The 20,297-nt window shown below is 42.5% G+C and overlaps 1 protein-coding gene across 1 annotated transcript in view; it reads right to left on the reverse strand.

The window, feature by feature from the left end:
• CACNA1I (calcium voltage-gated channel subunit alpha1 I) overlaps positions 1 to 20,297 on the reverse strand; it is a 269,708-nt gene that overhangs the window by 14,427 nt on the left and 234,984 nt on the right. The window contains exons 23-29 of the mRNA XM_035128273.2: positions 19,673 to 19,762; positions 15,828 to 16,020; positions 14,446 to 14,597; positions 9,372 to 9,481; positions 8,326 to 8,459; positions 7,004 to 7,074; positions 285 to 363 (exon numbers count right to left, since the gene is read on the reverse strand). Of these exons, the coding sequence (XP_034984164.2) occupies positions 285 to 363; positions 7,004 to 7,074; positions 8,326 to 8,459; positions 9,372 to 9,481; positions 14,446 to 14,597; positions 15,828 to 16,020; positions 19,673 to 19,762 (829 nt within the window). The remainder of the gene's footprint in view (positions 1 to 284; positions 364 to 7,003; positions 7,075 to 8,325; positions 8,460 to 9,371; positions 9,482 to 14,445; positions 14,598 to 15,827; positions 16,021 to 19,672; positions 19,763 to 20,297) is intronic.

The raw sequence follows: 20,297 nt of genomic DNA on the forward strand, positions 1-20,297 counted from the left end.
AAGTTGGGCTGAGATAGTCCTTGATCGCCCCAAGTGGGCATACCCAGAGGTATTTTTAAAAAAACAATTCACTGGGGTAACTGCACGGAAAGCAAAGGCCACCCATCTTTGAAATAGACTAACTGTGGGCAACCAACCTTGCAAGAGAAATTCCCTGTCATGGTAGATTCTTGGAGATACTCAGAAATTCTGTTAATTGCTAGTTAAAGTGGAAAAAAATAACCCTAATGCATGATGGGAATCTTCCATGCATCTTGTAACCCACCTCTGTGCTAGAAACTTACTGAGTTTCCCAAAGAGCTCCACTCCTAGAGCAGCATAGATGAAAAAAAGGAGCATGAAGAGCAGTCCAAGATTCCCCACCTAAGGAAAAAAAAATCAAACATACAAACCAAAGTCAAGCCAAAATAATGCGTAGGATACAAGCGTCACCAAGCTGAGACCTATGGGAATACAGAGCTGCCTAAATGTGGGGCTTGAAAGTTCAGCAAGTGCAAAAGTTGCCATTTTGGGTGATCACCACTCAATCCCCATTAGAGTAGCATGGGAGAAAACATACACATACACACACCTCTGCCATTTGTGCTTCTTACAAATGATTCAGTTAATCTTCTACAGTATTCAGTTTATTGGAGGGATGATGGCAGCCCCATGTAAAGTGTAGTCCAAATGGGATGTAACTAAGTCACGTATTATTATGGCCAAATCTGACATCTAATTGTAGAACCCCAAAGGTGGCTTAACAAATACGCAGCAAAAAATTAGGGAGTCTGAAAAATGCTACCAGACTCAACATAAGACGGCAATTTCAATTGTGGTGTATACTAAAAACACTTTGGAAATGAACAGTCTAACCAGAAGTGGACAGTCTGAACCAGAAGTTGAAATGTCAACAGAGAGCATCAAGAAAGCACACCCATCTTCTACTTGTTCTCCCCAAACTGAACTTGACTCAGAAGGTGTGACTGAAGGGCAGGATTCCATGGGTTCCTCCAAACAAGGTATGATGCAGGGAGCAGAGAGCACCACAATTACATACCCAGGCACATGATGTCAGTGGCCTAGTGAGGGGCCAACCATCAAAATAACAAACAGGACATTGATATTGGGTTGAAATAGGTTGCAACTTTTATTGATTACTGATGCAAGTTTGTTTATGCCAAGACATTGGGTATGTATCTGATATCAAGCAGCTGGTCTGTTGGTTGTTAAGTGGGAGGGGGTGCCGACTACGGGGTTATCCCCTGACATGCACCAGGTGTTACAATCCTGCCATGGCTACCACTAGGAAGAGTGCTATGGTCCATTAGCCCCCATGTGGACTCTTGGACAAAAACACCCCTTCCTGGACCCCTTTAATGGAGTACCTGAACAGCTAAGGATGCAACCCGGTGAGGTGCTGAGCATTTCCCCATGACCACACAGGGGGGCAGGGTGGGGGGTGAGATCATGCCATGGCCAGGCTGGGCAGCAAATGCCCAATCAGTGGAGACTCCCTATCTGCCCACCCCTTCCTCAGCCAAAATCAGGCACTTCAATCCACACTTCTGTAGTACACCTGGCTCACAGCATGGAAGGTTGAATACTACATGGTTTGCTAAGATTGTGTCTGAAAAACAAGAGGAGGAAAAAGGAAAGACATAAAGCAAAAAGGTTATCAGGATGGAAAGGACTTAATTTTGAAGTACTTGTTCTGCCAGAGTTCATAGATCTTTGAGAATAATAATGTTATGGATAATTTGATTGTCCCCTGAAGTCAGTGTGCAAAATATGGAAACTCAACCCAATCACTTAAGTGCTAAAAAAGTTATTACTGCCTCGAGTGAAACCCTCCATGCACTATGGCTTAATCTTTGCAGCCTCATGCAACATTATGAAGCTGCCTTCTAAAGAATGAAGCTGCCTTCTAAAGAAATAAAGTTTTGTGCTTTCTAGGCTTTGCCGGTGCTTGAAGAACAATGCAGCACAAGTTCTACAGATAGGGAAACTTGCCTTCAGATGTGGATAACCTGAAGACACTGTTTTGCAATGATTCTCATCCTGCTTGAGAAGGCAGGTGCAGAGGGTAGCCTTGGGTGGATGCTACTCCCTGGGCCTGGAATGCTGTAAGGTGCCACCTTGTCCCCAATGCTTTTAAACATCTATATGCAGCCACATATAGGAGGAATTAAAGAACCTTTTAATGAGGGTGAAAGAGGAGAGCGCAAAATATGGTCTGAAGCTTAACATAAAAAAAAACTAAGATCATGGCCACTGGTCCCATCACCTCCTGGCAAATAGAAGGGGAAGAAATGGAGGCAGTGAGAGATTTTACTTTCTTGGGTTCCATGATCACTGCAGATGGTAACAGCAGTCACGAAATTAAAAGATGCCTGCTTCTTGGGAGAAAAGCAATGACAAACCTAGACAGCATCTTAAAAAGCAGACACATCACCTTGCCAACAAAGGTCCATATAGTTAAAGCTATGGTTTTCCCAGTAGTGATGAATGGAAGTGAGAGCTGGGCTATAAAGAAGGCTGATCGCCGAAGAATTGATGCTTTTGAATTATGGTGCTGGAGGAGACTCTTGAGAGTCCCATGGACTGCAAGCAGATCAAACCTATCAATTCTGAAGGAAATCAGCCCTGAGTGCTCACTGGAAGGACAGATCCTGAAGCTGAGGCTCCAAGACTTTGGCCACCTCATGGGAAGAGAAGACTCCCTGGAAAAGACCCTGATGTTGGGAAAGATGGAGGGCACAAGGAGAAGGGGACGACAGAGGATGAGGTGGGTGGGCAGTATTCTCGAAGCTACCAACATGAGTCTGACCAAACTGCGGGAGGCAGTGGAAGACAGGAGTGCCGGGCGTGCTCTGGTCCATGGGGTCACGAAGAGTTGGACACGACTAAACGACTAAACAACAACAACAAATGCAGCCACAGGCAGAGAACATTTGTCATTCTGGAGTGCAGTGTCACCAATGTGCTGATGGCCCCTGGCTAACACCAAACCTAACGCCAGCAGTCAGAGTCCTAACTTGGATGCTGTTATTATCTGGATGCAGATTAGCAAACTGAAGTTAAATCCTGAAAAGATAGGACAATGATGGTAGGCAGTCCAAGGGACCCACAGCCAGGGAGTATGTGTGCCTGTTCTGGATAGTGTTGCACTCACCTGGAAAAAGTAAATGTACTGCCTGGTGATGGTCTTGGATGCCCAAGTGGTGGCAATGGTTAGGAATGCCTTTTTTTTAATTAAAGATTTTCTTGATTTACAAAGATATACCGCAATGTCTCTTGTAACATTTTTACAAATCAGTTTCATTTGTTGAGACATTGGGAAGAAAGGGGGAAAGAGGTACCGTAGATGGGGGAGAGATGGGTGGGGTTGGGGTTGGGTGACGATGTTTCTATTTTACTTAATATATGTGCGGGGTTTTTTTTTGTTAGCGTCGCTTGTGCAGGTTCTCTGCTGTTCGCTTGTGTTCCTTTAAGCTGGTCGCATCCCCTCCTTGATGACAGAGACTTGGCAACACTCATCTATGTCCTAATAATTTCAATGACAGATTACTGCAAAATGTTATATATAGTAAAAAAAACCACACACAAATATAGCTGATTTTGAACCCCCTACCTCGCAATGTGGTAACTTCAGTATTTTTTATGCAGAGCAATAGTTTCACACAAGTGGGGTTTAAACCACCACTGATGAGCCTTTTCCTCCTGAAGGCTGTACTCTTTGGGGTGGGGGAGAATCTGTCAGCAGCTGCATGCAAGAAGTGGGTGGAGTCCAGAGCCACACCCCTTCTATCTCTCTCGCTCATTCACTCACTCACTCACTCAATCACTTCTTCTAAGCAACTGAAGGATTTTCCCACCCCAGGAACAACGTGATGCTGCCCTCTGAACATCTAAAATGTGGGACTCATAGCCTCTGTACCATGATAAAAAGTGGGTATATGTTCTCAGTGTAAGAAAACAAGGGATTCTTGTTTGCACAGACAGAGCAGCAAACAGAAGGCAAAGATTCCACAGAATTATAGAGTTGTAATCCAGAGTACAATTAAAATTGCTACAAGTTGCATCAGATAGCAGTGCACTGGAGGCAAGAATGTGATATCACACACAAGTCTCATGTGTAACAATTCGAGATAAAGTTTCAGGCTCACCTCATTCACACAAAGAGATAATCAAATAACCAACCCACAGACAACACTTGTTCTTTTTTTTTTCCAATAGACAAGATAGAAGATAACTGCTTCGGTAAGACCTCTTGGATGCCATTATTCATTCTTCAGCAATTATCTCCTAAGGACCAAAGAGTATGTGTAATCCCCGTTTCCCAAGCCACTCCTCCATCAAGTGGAATTCTGTCAGTTTGCTTGATACCCATGGGAATCGAGTGGTGGGCAGTAGGAACATCAATACTGAGTATTTCCCTTGAGCAGCTGCCTTTTGCAAGTCATGCAAATCCCCCTATCCAGCTGCTGCCTTTCAGGTGACATTTCACTACATGCAAAGATGGAGGAGGCATTATTTCTCATGGGACAGGAGTCTTGATAAATAATCAGGCATTCGATAGGAGAATGGAAAATGGAGAAGGAAGATCGAGAGACAGAGTTAGTCAGGCCCATTTTTAGTCTTTGTTTTTTAAAAATTAATAAATAAATCATGCACATTATTTTTATTTGGTGCTCCCACTTTACACGAAAATAAAAGAGAAATGAGAAAGGAACAATTTACATTTTTAAAAAATGGAACCGCTGCTCATAGTGTTTAAACATTCTTAACATCCTCTGGCACTTGAGCTCAAAGAGGAGGGGAGGTTTTGTGCTTTTTGTAAATTAAGAACATGAGAATGTCAGAAGAGCTTGCTGGATCAGGCCCATGGCCCATCTAGTCCAACATCCTGTTCTTGCAGTGGCCAGCTAGATGCCTGTGGAAAACCCGTAAGCAGGACCTGAGCACAACAGCACTTGGCCTTCCTGTGGTTTCTTGCAACTGGTATTCAGAAGCATTGCTGCCTCTAACTATGGAGGCTGAGCAGAGCCATCATGGCAAATAGCCATCAACAATCTTCTCTCTCTCATGCATTTAAGTTGGTGGCAGATGCTGCCTCCAATAGGAGCAAGGTCTATAGTCTAGCCATGTGAGACGCATGATTGGCAATCTGGGGGACCATTCTAGCTCCCCAGCAGCTTCCTAGTTGGCCTTCAAAACAGCCACAGATCCCATCCACACTTGGTGACTATTTATTTATTACATGTTATGTCTTGCCTTTTCCCATCATGGAACTCAAGGCAGGCTACATGAGGTTTGAAAGTGGCCTCCTATACAGGGACCACTGACCATACCTAGACTTTCTCACTCCATACATGAGCTAAAGCAAATGGAAGTAAAGAACTGAAGTGTCCCTTGCCCCCAATCCGAGAGTGTGTTATGCCACACTTAAACTCCCATGGCAGGGATGAGAAGGAAACAGCCTGAAGCATCTTTCTGAGGTAGGAAAAGGGCTAAGACCTCCTTGCCTTGCCAGTTCTCTCAATCTTGTTTGCCTCACTGAATAATGGACATGGTCTTCCCTATTTCAAATGGGTTGTCCAGGTGATATAACATGAAGGGTCTATTCTGGCCCCAAAAATCTCATTTTTCAAAATCTGGTTTTCAGCCCTTATGGTTGGAGGAAAATGTCTGACAATGTTGTGGTAGATATTGCCAAAGGTCCTGAAAACAAAAATGGCCATAGGCAGTGTCTTTTGACACACCAGTCCCTGCCAAAATATTTCCAGTTCTGAGAATAGTGAAATCAGAAGGAATGATGCCAAATTAAATACAATTCTGCATTTTTGCATTATTTACTTTGAGCATCAAAAGCATGCACTGTTAGTACATCCAGCCAAGGGCATAGTGAGATAAACAAAAAAAAGAAAAAGGAAGGAAAGAAGGAAGGAAAATAGAAGTAAGATCATTTAACACTGTGTAAAAGCACTGTGTTCAATGAGGGTAAAAGGGATAAAAGTATCTAAGGGGATAAAGAGCTAATTACCTGCATATTGTTTCTTTTCCTGAAGTGTGAAATGAAAGTGAGTGGAGCTAATGGACGGAAGCATAGCTGAGCAATTGTAGCCTTTTGGCAAGTGGCAAGCCTACTGAATCAGTGTGATTGAAACTTACAATCTACACAGTGCTGAAGCAGATCGCTGCTGATCCAAGGGTTCTCTGCTGTCATGGGTATTTGGAGTTACTATCATTATTTTTACACAATTGTTGCTGTCTCCTTCCTGCCTCATGTAGTGATTCAGTGAGAGTATCTGGACTAATGGTAATGATCACAGCTGACCAATGGGTGAGAGAGTTGCAGGCATGTCAGCCTCCCACAAAAGCACTATGATTTGCCAAACAAAGCTGGCAGGTAGAAGTGTATATAAGATACAAAATAGAACACGATTTGCTGATTAAGAGCTCTAAAAAAGTTTGCAAGCGTACTGTTTTAGAATCTTTTGAATCTTAAGTCTTATTATTTTTGGATAGTAAACTTACAAACTTCCAGATTCATATATACCAACAAAGTTGGCCAGTAGAAAATATCACTTCATCCGTCTTGGACTTCTAACCTTCCTTTTTAAAATAAGTATCGGATATCTCATTTGTAGAAAAGAATGTGGGAGCGGCAATACCACCCCGCCTCCCAATCCAAAAGGCAGAAGATAAAATACCTGTGCTTTCAATATTTCAGAATTTGTAACATGTACAATGCAGTCACAGGAAGGCTTACTCAGAAGGAAGTCCCACTGTGCCTAGTGGAGCTTACTCCTCAATAAGAATGTTTAGGAGTTCAGCCTTGGGCTGTACAATTCTACACTCCCATACTTGGGAGCAAGTCCTCTTGAATGCAACAGAATTTACTTCTGAATAAATAAGCCTAGGGTTGGGCTGTTAGGGCTGTTGGCAGCTAAAGCCTACTTTCTTTTCCCCTCAGGAATGGCAGCCTCAGCCCACCTCATAATCAAATAGCTTCATTTACCTGTGGCAGTGCTTGCACAACGGTGTCCAGTAATGCTCGCATCCCAGTCGCCATCTTCAGGAGCTTCAAAACTGTCATGGGGGGGAAAAAGCAAAGTGGGTGGCTTTTCACATAGGATCAGCACACCAAGCAATGGTCCTGTTGCTGGTTTTTCTCCCTAATGTGTCTGATTAGAGAACACTCCTGCCAACATCTCATCTTTTTCTCCCTACCACCCAGTCTCTTTTTCTCAGCCACCCGCCTCCTCTCCATTTAACCCCTTCTGTTTCCTCTGTGCCTGACATCTTCCACTTCTCTCACTTGACTTCCTTTCTAAGTAGCTCTTTCTCCGTCCCCACAATGCTATAGAAATCTACCCTGCTGCTATTTTCCATCTCCCCCTGGGAAATGATAGTTCCCAGTAATTATGGTGCCCTTGCCACTATATAGATGAGCATACTCTCTTGGGTACCAGAATTCAGAGGATTCTTACCAAGGACCAAAATTGCGGCACCAGTGCCCTTGGCATTCTCAGTGGTCCTGTGCAGCCTAACAAAGGTTGCAGCAGTACAGCCGAACTTCTCATTCATTTGGGTGTCACCAGGTAAATGTCAGAGGGAATAGGTCCCCACACTAATTACTATAGGGTCCTGGGTTATGGAGACATTTGTCTCAAGTCATAATTAGCCCATACATGAGGAAATTCATGCTCTAAACATCCCCAGTTCTGAACTCTGGCAGCATCACTTGCACAGATACATGTGAATGTCTGGCAGTATGTTTGACAAAGTCCCAGTTAGCTGGGTGTTACTCAGTTGTCATCATGTGAGAAAGCAGCTCTGCTCAAGTTCATAGTTCTGTGGAAAATTTAGAGCACTGGAAACCTACATATTGTTAGAGCCCTGCTACGCATGCTGAACATTGGATAAACATGGTAGGAGAAAGATGCCAGAATGACTGGATCTGTGTGGCTCTTGCATGCACACAGAAGATGACAAATTTCACAAGCATCAGGGGCATGTGAGGCCCAACATGTGATTTAGCACAGAGACTCCAAGTTGCTTAGTCTTCCCCAGTCTACTCTCCTACGTATACATTAGGAACATAGGACTATAGGAAAACCATTGGTACATCTAGCTCAATACTGTCTACTGACTGGACATGGCTCTCCAGGGTTTCAGGCAAGGAGTCTTTCTCCACCTTGTTGGGGGGTGCCAAGGATAGAAAAGGGGGCCTTCAGCATGCAAAGCGTATGCTCTACCACTGAGCCACAACCCTTTCTTGTCCTTCTTGAAACATGCCTATTGGTCAGTCCGTGCTCTGTAGCTCCCTCTGTAGCTCACCTCGGGCAATACGCAGCACTCTCATGATACGGATGATGGTGGGGTTGATGGGAAGGGCAGCATTTATTTCAATCTCCTCAAGTGTGATGCCCATGACTGAGAGCAGAACAATGGCCAGGTCCAGTTGGTTCCACCTTTAAGAGACGGGAATCAATTTATTCCTTTGACAATTTTCATAAATGACACACTTTCAAACTAGGCACAGCTTATCAACAAGTTATTTGCAATGCTGTACTTATCAAAGGTTCCATTTTTTTAAAAAACGGAACAAAACATACAAATCTCTGTTTGCTAATTAAATAAATGAGCACACCAATTAAGTAAACGGACATCCTTTATTCTAGCTGTTCTGTTTGCTTGGGTGAGAATATATTTCTGCATGCTATTTGATTATTATTTGGCAGGTGGGGAGGCACATTTTTAAAATATGATACCTCAAAATGCTTTATACTGATTCAATATTGTTCACTTTGATTGGCAGCAGAATTCTTGATTGGCAGCAGCATTCCCCGCCCCAATATCTTCGAATCTTTAACTGGACTGAATTTGGGACACTGTAGTGTGTCACTGAGGAATGGTGACTTGGGAAGGAGCTAAGAGATAAATAGAAGACACACACTTTATAAAGGCAAAGTGGTGGCCAAGGTGATGGGAAATGATTGGAGAGTTCCACTGAGTGAAGGAATGCCTTGATATCCGTGCCATCTGTATTTCCTTCTAAGGAAAGAGGCTTCCTTCTAACACAACCTACTCCAACCTGGCACCCTCCAGCTGTTTTAGACCACTGCTCCCATCAGCCCCAACCAATATGACCAATGGTCAAGGATGATGGGAGGTAGAAACTAAAACTCCCAGAGGGTACCAAGTGAGGAGGGGTGCCCTAAGCATTACTTTGTAAAAATGTCCGTGGTCAGAGTCCCCTCTCCCCAAATTCATGCTAATTCAAGTACAGTAGTTCAGGTAGTGAATGGTATTCCAAACACAGAATGAGTCACCTCTGATCTTCTGTGTGCCACAGGGTATGACTCCCATTCTTTCTGGCTCACCTGTCTTTGAAGAAGCGTCTCAGCCCAAAGGCTACAAGCTTCAAAACCGCTTCCAGGACAAACACAGTGGTGAACATGTAGTTGCAGTACTTGAGGGCAGTCTCCAGAGACTAGTAATGGAAAGAAAAAGGAACATTAATGTCATCAAGTTCTCTGACTGGTCTGTGAGAATCAAAAGGAGGAAGGTGTGGAAGCACACTTACTGATTTTGAGCACACGCACAATCTCCTCTCCTAGACTGAGTTCAGGAAAGCTGTTTGCAGCAAACCTACCAGTTTGTGGCAAATGCTAATACGTTCAAGCACTGACTGACTAGTCCTTGTGTCAGTGACAACTCCTCTTTCCTCAGAGCAATTTTTCAAAAGTAACCTCTCCCACTTTAAAACACAAAACAAAACGCTGAGCAAATGACTATCCCAAGATACACTGGAGATCACATTTGGGGTAGAAAACTACTGCATAAAAAGGGCTCAACGGACATCTGCCCTCTGAGAAAGAAAAAGAGAGTGATGGAGGCAGGCAAAGACAACATCTGGCTGGGGAACCATCATCATCATCATCATAACAATAATATCAGGGCTTGCTGAGTCTGACTGTCTCCTCCACTACAGTGCTGACTTTGCATTTATATAATTTGTTTGCTTTAATATTTTAAAATTGTAAACCATCTTGGGTGTCTTGGCAGAAAGGCAACAAATAAACAAATAGTAAGCATCCAATAACATAACATAACATAACATAACATAACATAACATAACATAACATAACATAACATAACATAACATAACATAAAACATAACATAACATAACATAACATAACATAACATAAAACATAACATAACAACAACAACACAACATAACAACATAACATAACAACATAACATAACATAACATAACATAACAACATAACATAACATAACATGCATTTAAAACATATTTCCCATCCCAAAGATTCGTGAAAACTGGAGTTTGTTAAGGATGCTGAGAATCATAGCTCTGTGAGGGGTAAACTACAGTTTCCAGGATTCTTGGGGGGGGGATCATGTGTGTGCAGCCAAAGTGGACATCCCATCTGGTTCATGGGGTGACAAGGAAGACACAGCCATAATTTAATTTGGGAGCTGAACATATGTGAGGTCTAGTGAAGGCAGGAGAAAGCAGTGCTCCTTGTAGGAGAAAAACCCACCTCTGCTCCTCTTTACAAATATATCTGCATATTTCTAGGATTCTTGAATACTGAGCTATCAAAAGACTATGTCTGCAGTGGTATACCTCAAGTATCTTAACATTTAGTTCCTTTCTGTTTTGTTCCTTGCTGAGAAGATTTGCATGTTTCAACCTTGTTTACAGTTCATACACGATTCATTCCTCCATGATGTCTGGCTAGTCTTTTATTGTTTCTGTAGCAGCTTTCCGTGGCTTAAAAAACCCCAAACAACAAATGCCAAATTTGTGCACAGCCATGTAAATGCCTCTTACCTACATTGCTACTATGTGGGGAAAAAACACCCCTTTTTCTTGTAAGTGAGAGGGGATCTTTGGGGATATGTCTTTTGAAGGGGGCTGCAAAACAAATGGTCTGTATAAGATCTCCCCAGAAATGAAGAGGAAGCCCTAGCAACTACCATGGCTTCCTACCATGTGGTGACCTAGGAAAGGTTCCCTCCCTGTGGAAATGCTGTGGTCCTCTTAATGGATGACATTTTGCCAACATCTCTCTTTAGGCAGGCATTCAGGAGAAGAGTGCTAAAGCTCACTTAATGCACCTGGCTTCCCCCAAAGAATCCTGGGGACACTAATTTACACCTCCCCGTGCTACATTTCCTAGCACACTTAACAAACTACAGTTCCCTGGATTTTCTGATGGAAGCCATGTGCTTTAAATGTATGGTGTGGATGAACTGTTGATTTGCTATACATGTACTTGGTTTAATGCTTTTGCTTATTGGTTCAATGTATTTGTGATGTGTTTATTTCATTGTTGTCTACTGCTCTGTGATCTTGCAGGGTGAAAGCTGGGTTAGAAGTATTAGTGATGATGATGATTATTTCAGGGGAGAAACATCAGTACAGTGGTACCTCGGTTTAAGTACACAATTGGTTCCGGAAGTCTGTACTTAACCTGAAGCGCATAGCTGCCAAGTACACTGTGGAGAAATCCGGGATTGGCAGCCGCGCGACACCGGAAGTTGCGTAGACGCAACTTCCGGTGTTGCTTTGCCAATCTATGGGCACCGAAAATGGCTAGCGCTGGTGCCAGAAGTCGTGTCTACACATGTCTGGAAATGCGTAGATGCAACTTCTGGTGTCAGCGCCGGCCATTTTCAGTGCCCATAGATGGGCAAAGCGACACTGGAAGTTGCGCCTACGCACTTCTGGACATGCGTAGATGCGACTTCCGGCGCCGGCCATTTTCTGGTGCCATAGATGGGCAAAGCGGCACTAGAAAAATGGCCGCCGACAGGAAACAAAATGCAGGGAAATTAACGGGAGAGGAGCTGGAACGGGAGACCTCCGGGAAACGGTAAGGAAAAATGGGGGTTTCCCGGAAAATACAGGGTACTTGGCAGCTATGCTGAAGCGTACTTAACCTGAAGCGAACTTTCCCATTGAAAGTAATGGAAAGTGGATTAATCCGTTCTAGACGGGTCCACGGAGTACTCAACCTGAAACGTACTTAACCCAAAGTATGAGTGTAATTGGTTCAGGAAGTCCGTACTTAACCTGAAGCGTACTTAACCTGAAGCAAACTTTCCCATTGAAAGTAATGGAAAGTGGATTAATCCGTTCCAGATGGGTCTGCGGAGTACTTATACTGAAAGTACTCAAACCGAAGAGTACTTAAACCGAGGTATGACTGTACTGAAAACAACACTGGAGATGGGGGCTCAGAGGCACTGGAGAGAAGAAACAGGTTGGCTGGGGCAGTGGCTGTAGCTCTAAGGGCTTGCTCTAAGGGATGCTGTGGTAAGACTGCACCCTTGTTTCTGAAGTATTTATCTCATCACAAATATGTTGTAGTAGAGTTTAAACCAGGACAGGGCTTGGTATTAGATGCAGGCTTATGAGTCATCCTGCATTCGATGGAAATGAGTCACATTGCTTTCTGTGCCACAGGGCTATCAAGCTATGTTTCTGCTCTGAACAATCTCTGTTCATCTGAATGATTGTATCGTTGGAAGGTGGGTGGTATGAAAGGGATCCAAACATCATTACATGTCACTTCTGGCATCAGTACAGTGGGACAGCTTTCACAAATTAACTGATCAGTAAATAAATGAGGGGTCTCCAAAGAGAACAATCTATGGGCAACAGCTCTTCATCTTTTTTTGAGGAAGCGGGAAACTAAGTTTTCTGAAGAAGTTAGCAGACTTTTCCAAAATTGTATGAAGCTCCTGCAACTCACTAGAAAGGGTTCAGATAATTATGTCTGGCATATCTGGAGTTCCATATGCTTGAGCCACCTTAAAGCATTTTATAGGCATTCTATTATGCCAGCATAATTAACAGGCTGAGAAAGTGACATACAAGGAGGCGAAAAGAGATGCCTCCTACTTGAAGATTTGACGGGTGTAACAAGGAGGGAGGGAGGAGATAGGATGATGAGCTTAGAAGCAAAACCCAAAAGAAACTGGGATGCAGGAGGAGATACAAGGTATAAAACATAGGAATCCTGACAAAAATTGTTCTTGAAGTCTAACATAAAGAGAAGGTGAGTTAATGACTGCAGTTCTGGCCACTTCAGATCTTAGAAATTAAAGACCCTGCCTCTTCAAGACAGCAGGCTCTGGAGGCAGAGATTTCGTGGCAATATAGACCTGAGCAGGATGTACTTACCCAGAGGGAAAATACCTTTTAATCTTATATCATATACATTTGATTCTGAGAGCCAAGAATTCATTTCTTCAACTAAGCCACACTAATATTGTGTGTGTTTTGGTAACAGCATCATTCTGGTTTAGGAGAAATAGACAGGAAGGATTCTCTCTCCAGGATCATGCCATCCCCCACCCCACCAGATGACAAACTCCTTTGGACATGAAGCGAAATGGGAAGCAAGGAGTAGCAAACAGGTTGGATTAAGAAATATACATCTCATCCAGCAAACTGCACTTTGAAAGAGGAAAAAATAAAGGTTGCATGCCACCCCATCTCCATGAGTAGTGCAAAAATTCTGGGGTTGCAGACGTGCTTAACAGGGTCTGTGTTCCCTTTTGAGACACAACAGAGACTGTGGTGCCCACTAGCACCCAGGAAAGAAGGGGCCCCTCCCCCTGGCCTGGCAGTCTTGCCCTCTGATGGTTTCCTGCATGGGCCATTATTGGCCTTTGACCTCTGCTAATGGCCCATCCAGCTAGCTTTGCAAAGCTGGCTTGACTCTTTAGCATAATTAAATTCAGGGGTTTTCCATGTTTGGTGAAGTTTAATCGAACATTGATTAATTCTAACTTTTACTGAATTCAGAAATTATGGGGAGTATCTGGCATGCAGGAATTTAGGGGAATCTGCCCCCCCATCTATAACATCAGACACGAACTCTCCCCCCCCCATTAGTTTGTACCTATTTGCTGTAATTATTCTGTTAGTTCTGGCTCAATTTATGGACAATTTTGCACAGTGATATTCATCATGGAACTTTTCAACTGGCAAGGCGGACAATCATATAGCATGTGGCTCTAGTGAAACTATATAGTGACCAGACACATGCCCTAGTAAAGCAAGTTTTGTAATAAAGGGGACCTGCTGTTCTTTGCTTTGTGAGTGGTTCTCTCTGTAGCCTGTTCCCAACTCATCTTCTACTGCCTGCCACGTTTTACTCCTAATTGCTAGTCATCTTTCCAGTAGCACCTTAGAGACCAACTAAGTTTGTCATTGGTACGAGCTTTTGTGTGCATGCACACTTCTTCAGATTTTTTGTTTTGTTTCAACTACGCCAGACCAACACAGCTACCGACCTGTGATAGACATCTAGTTTCTACTTTATGTAAAAAGCAGCTCTTTGTGAAAAGGGGAGGAGAACAAGGAAGGAGGAGGAAGGCATAAAGGTGGGATTTAGTCCCTTGAACTCACTCACCATTGGCTGGTTGTAGTGCTCCAGGGACATAGTGACAACGTTGAGGCAAATTATGAAAGTGATGAAGATGTCCAAGTAGTGGCTGGTGCAGACCGAATGGATGAGGAGGCGGACAGAGCAGTAGGTGGCATAATACGGCAAGCGCTGTGCTTCTGCCATGGGAGTGGCAAGGGGAGCAATCCAGGGAGGGAGGGAAGAGGAAGAACAGAGAAGAGGCAAGTAAAGAAAAGAAAAGAATGGAACCAGAGGAAGGGGAGCAAGGTGAAAGGAAAGGAAAAAGAATGTAATAAAAGGGAACCAGAAGACAGGGAAGAAAACAGAAATGCAAGTGAGTAAGTGAAGGGGAAGAGGGGAGGGGAGGGGAGGGGAGAGGGACAGAAAGAATCTGTTAGTCCTGTGTTTGTAGAAATGATACTAAACCAGCATTTCATGCTCCACGAAATTGAGTTTTCAAATGAGCAGAGGAAGCAAGCATCTCCAGAAAAGGAAAATCTGAAGTAAGGAGTAAACCAGGGACTTCCATGGTTTTGGGACAGAGGTGCATTCAAAGGGGTTTAAGGAGAAGATGAGGGGAGAGGAAAGGCTGGACTAATTCACATCCAGGTGCATTTGGGGTATGTGTGTTTTTCTCATTAAATCATATACACACAAAACTACACACACAAATTAGAGGCACATTGAAACGGGATTCTCTTGTTTCCAAGGCTGTCTTAGAATATGATGACTGAAACAATGATAATTAGTTATAGATAGATAGATAGATAGATAGATAGATAGATAGATGATAGATAGATAGATAAGATAGATGATATAGATATAGCCATGGGCCCCATCTACCCAAAGAACAGGTGGTGTTAACAGGGTGGTTTTTTTGGCAGATGCTCAATGACAGGCATCCCCAAACTGCGGCCCTCCAGATGTTTTGGCCTACAACCCCCATGATCCCTAGCTAACAGGACCAGTGGTCGGGGAAGATGGGAACTGTAGTCCAAAACATCTGGAGGGCCGAAGTTTGGGGATGCCTGCTCAATGACATTTGACCAAGCGGCAAACAGCTCTCACGGTTTTGCCACCCACATACACATTAAGAACATAAGCGTTTGCTGGGTCAGGCCAATAGCCTATCTAGTCCGGCACCCTGTTCTCACTAGGGCCTGTGAGAAGCCCAAGAGCAGGCCCTGGGTGCAACAGCTCTCTCCCTTTTCCCGTGGTTTCCAGCAGCTGGTATTCAGAAGTATTATTGCCTCTGACTGCAGAGGTAAAATGCAGTCACCTGGATTAGTGATGTTGTATTCGTTGTTGTTGTTTTTTATTTAAAAAGCTAAGTTTTTCTCAGACAACTTCAGTCTACGAACCAACAAAACACTTAGGTTGTTCCTTACTCCTACGCTTCTTCTCCAGGCGTCTCAAGCGCTTCTCTTCCCGCCGCCGGGCCTCTTCTGCCTCTTGGTGTTGCCGACATTTGTGGAAGTTCTCCACCACCACCCCTACAAACATGTTGAGGACGAAGAAGCTGACGATGAGCAAGAAAGAAATGAAGTAAAGGAGCATCCAAGGGTTGTTGTTGGTCACTGGCTGGAATTAAAAAGACAGACAGACAAACATACAGAGAGAGGCTGTAGTTAGCACGTTATGAGAGGAAAGACCAAGAAGATGATTTTGTTGAAGAAAATTGAATATTTATGGAAAGCAAGGAAGATGGCAAGGAAGATTTATATGACCAATGGGAGACCCAAACTTCATGGAAATGTGGCGCAGGGCACATCCTCCCTCCCCTCAAGCACTGGAGAGTGATATTTGTGATTTATTGAGGAGAGTTTACAGGCAATCCTTCCTTGACTGCCTGTTCTTTTCTTTCCTGCTACTGGGAAAGGCATGTGCATATATATGTATAAACAAAAGTACTGCCATCACAGTGACACTCATCCATTCCGTCCATCATGAGGATGGTTTTAATTAATAGGGCAGCAATTAAAAAAAACGAGAGCAGAGTCATGTTGAAGAGAATGAATATTGAGCTGAGAAGTTCCTGCTTCACTGAGCGGTCGGGTCAAGCCACTGTATTTCATCCTCAGTCCTACCCTTGTAATCTACAATAAAGGGACAATAATAGTGGCATATCTTGCAGGTTTGTTGCATGGATTATTCATAATTTATATGAAGCACAGAGGAAAAGCAACACAATTAGTCCAACTAATTTTTAACCTCAATTAAAAAGTGCTTTAAATTATTTTTAAAAAGCTCTCAGATTTATCGGGCTATTGCACATGATGATCTTGAACAATTCCAAAACAGTATCATTTTTTTCTGCACTCTGATTTTTTTTTTTTGGGGGGGGGGTAAACAAACCAGGAGTGCAGTGTTAAGAGCTTATTGAAACTGTGCCCCAAAAGGATTTGACATGTGTGGGGGTGGGGGTGAGGGTGGCATTAGTACTGTATATTCCTGCGTATAAGACTACTTTTTAACCCAGGAAAATCTTCTCAAAAGTCGGGGGTCATCTTATACGCCGGGTCGTATTTCTTATATGGCGAGTATATCCCAAAATCTATATTTTGACTGGAAAAGTTGGGGGTCGTCTTATACGCCCAGTCGTCTTATACGCCGGAATATGGTATTTAGATTAATAATATTGGTAGCTGGAATACAAGAATAATAATTACAGTATCAGAGAAGAAGACTAGGATAATTACAATAATTTTCTGAAGAACTCATTTAGCAATGTATACACAAATTATAAATGATCGATCACTATTATCAAGCCATTAAATATCAGAAATTAGTACAGGCACAACAACATTTTTCAGAGAAGTAATTTTGCAGCCTTGTGTGTATATTTGCCGCCTGAGATGCCAAAGAAAATTTCCAGATGGGTAATGAAGCTAAGCTAGAGAAATGGAACAGTCAAATCCTATGCATGTCTACTCTGAATACGTAAGTCCCATTAAATTCAATGGGGCTAAGTTTCAGTTAACTAGGTCGAGGTTCACAGTCTAAGGATTTTTCAGATTATTTTAAAAACAAAGCCTTGATTTTTTTATTTTTTTTAGTGTTTTACTCATTTTTGAACAAATCCAGCATGAAATTTAATTTTATGTACTGGAAAGGGCGAGAAACCTTGTTTGTGGTGGGAGTCATTCTGTATATGTAACAGGAGAGTGAAGAACTCTCACAAGAATAAACAAGGAGAAGACGGTATCATTGGTAAGTATTTTATGTCACAGACACTGTCCATTAGGAAAAATCAACACTAAAAGCTGATGAATTTTTATATGGAGCCTTAAAATAAAACTCAGAAATTGCTGCACAGGTGTGGAGAATTGAAATTTAGTTTGGAAAAAAGGCAAAACAGAGAGAACAAAAATCGACAGATTTGTCTGTCCTTATTCCCATGTAAGTAAAAACCATTTTGTATGCAAATTTTGGCTGCCCTAGAACTGTTGTGACGTTGTGCTAGAAATGGTTCTCTCCAAACAAGACGAGCTGAAAACCATTCTGCTATACTGAGAAAACAAGTTGCGTTCACAGTGTGGGTGTAACATATCATCGCCACTGTTTAAGTCCTGTGCAACTGCCATCTGCATTAGGGAAGTGATCTTGCATTATTAAAGTGAACAGGAACAGCAGCAGATTTTAGCTGCCAGCCATGAAAAGCCCTGCCTAGGGTGGGAATTGCCTCAAGTGATCATCAGTCCGAAGAGTCTGCCATCATGCCCCAAAGGACACGTGATACTACTGCAAACCCATTAAGAGATAAAGAAGAAGAAGAAAGTGATTGACAGAAGTTTATGCAAAAAGAATATATGTGGGAGCATTAAAACAATTTTCTCCATGCTAGTTACCTGAAAGATATGCCATGTCTGCACACACAAAAAACAAAAGCTACACCCACTACAAATTAGATGAGGACAAAACGCAGTAAAAATGGAATGGCCCAGCATAAAAATAGTACCAATCAATCTGACAAATCTCTGAGGGAAGCAATGTGCTTGCAATGCAAGGTGTCTAACCAACCCTAGTACAGTTAAATAAGCAACTTACACTCTAAGGGCGCCTCCAGACTGTGGCAATTTTGTGGAAGGGATTCAAGCATATACTTGAACTGTGCAATCAAAGTGGATTAAAGTACTCTGTTGCCCTAGAGCAACAAATTTGCTTTTAAAAATGCAAATGAATGGTTAACAGAAAGATGCGCAAACATCTCACAAGCAACTCAGGATGAATCCTCATTGTATAACTGTCAGAATAAATGCTCAATGAAGACTGGAATTAGTCTAACCTGTGTAAGCGGTGTGCAAGCAACTTAATATGAATTCTCAATGAAGAGTTTGTTTGGAGAGGGCCAAAAACAGGAGAGAAACAGCACTGAGAGGGAGTGATAGAGAAGAGAAGGAGAGAAGACTGTGGGCAAATGTCTTGCCGTGCATTTAAAGCCTATTTACATTTGGGAATGAGGATGAAGAGTAGAGACTAAAGGCCATGGGCAAAATGCAAGTTTTGAGGAGAGAATAGAGAACTGGACAAAGAGAGAGATTTGGCATTGCACATGTATTAAGAAAGGCAGTTCAATGCATACAGCAAGAGGACATATTAGAAGGGTCGCTTGAGAAATTTGTTATTGCCAAATTCTGCTACAAACTGACCTGATCCCTAATACTAAAATGCAGGTTAGAAACTGGTAATCTTTCGGAGTTTGCACTTCTAATTGTGCAATGCACTCCCGCACTCAAGTACTAAAATGCATAAATGTACTAAAATAAAAGTACTAAAATGCATAAAATGAATAAATATTATTTGGAATATAAAATGCATCTAGAAATGCAAGTTTTCATGATGACATACATTTAGAATAATGCACTTTGTGAGGAAATACCATTAGGGAAATATGTTCAAACATACATATTTTAAATTGCAAGGTCATTTTTAAAATGCAGAAACAGGAAGGATTGCCTCTATGAATGAACACATGCAAAATAGACATTGACCAGAAAAAGAGTGATCTGTCTATATGCTCACTCAATGTCTTTTGTCAATAGAGAAATCATGAAAAATGGCCTGTAGTACTATGTTATCCAGAGGAAACTTAACCACTCCCCCTATAACTTCCTAGTACTTGGGGCGGTACATAGCAAAACAATTAGGAGTCATCAAAGATGGATAATCCAGCCTATTTAACAACCCAGCTGAAAGCAACATGAATGATCATTTTGTAGAGCAAGTTCCATACCTGCTGATCAACAGCCACAGCATCCAGTCCATTGTACATAATGTTGACCCAGCCATCTTTGGAAGCCAGCACAAAGAGTGACATCAAAGCCTGCAACACATGAAAGTGAGTCAGCTTTTGACTGGTTCAAGGGTTGACTATTTGACTATTAGATGCATACAAATGAATAGCAAAAAAAACAGAGAGGTTCCTTCCTTCCTTCCTTCTTCCTCCATCACCCTGCCAAAGTTCTCCAGGAAAAGTTGATGGGAGAGGGAAAAGAAATTGCCTGTGAAAAAGGGGAAGAGAGAGAAGGAAGTGCTGCCAGACAGCTGTCCTCTGAGAAATTCGTCCCTAGAGAAACACCAGATCAGCTCAGTCACACTGTTGGTTTAGAAAACAACTCATCACGATACATTCCATTCCTTGTTAAAATGTCACAAATCTATCAGATCCAAGGGGTTGCAAAAAAGGGAAACATGAAATGTATCAGGAAGGACTGTGACATGCATCTGATTATTATTTTTAAAGAACCCACTTATCTCCCTTTATAACTGGCTCTGAACTTTTCCCTGCCACATCTCACTCCCCCATGGAAAATTTGCACTCCACGCAAAAGTTAAACCTTTTTTTTAAAAAAAAGATC

The sequence above is a fragment of the Zootoca vivipara genome, chromosome 10 (assembly GCF_963506605.1).
Source record: "Zootoca vivipara chromosome 10, rZooViv1.1, whole genome shotgun sequence".
Taxonomy (NCBI): Eukaryota; Metazoa; Chordata; class Lepidosauria; order Squamata; family Lacertidae; genus Zootoca; species Zootoca vivipara.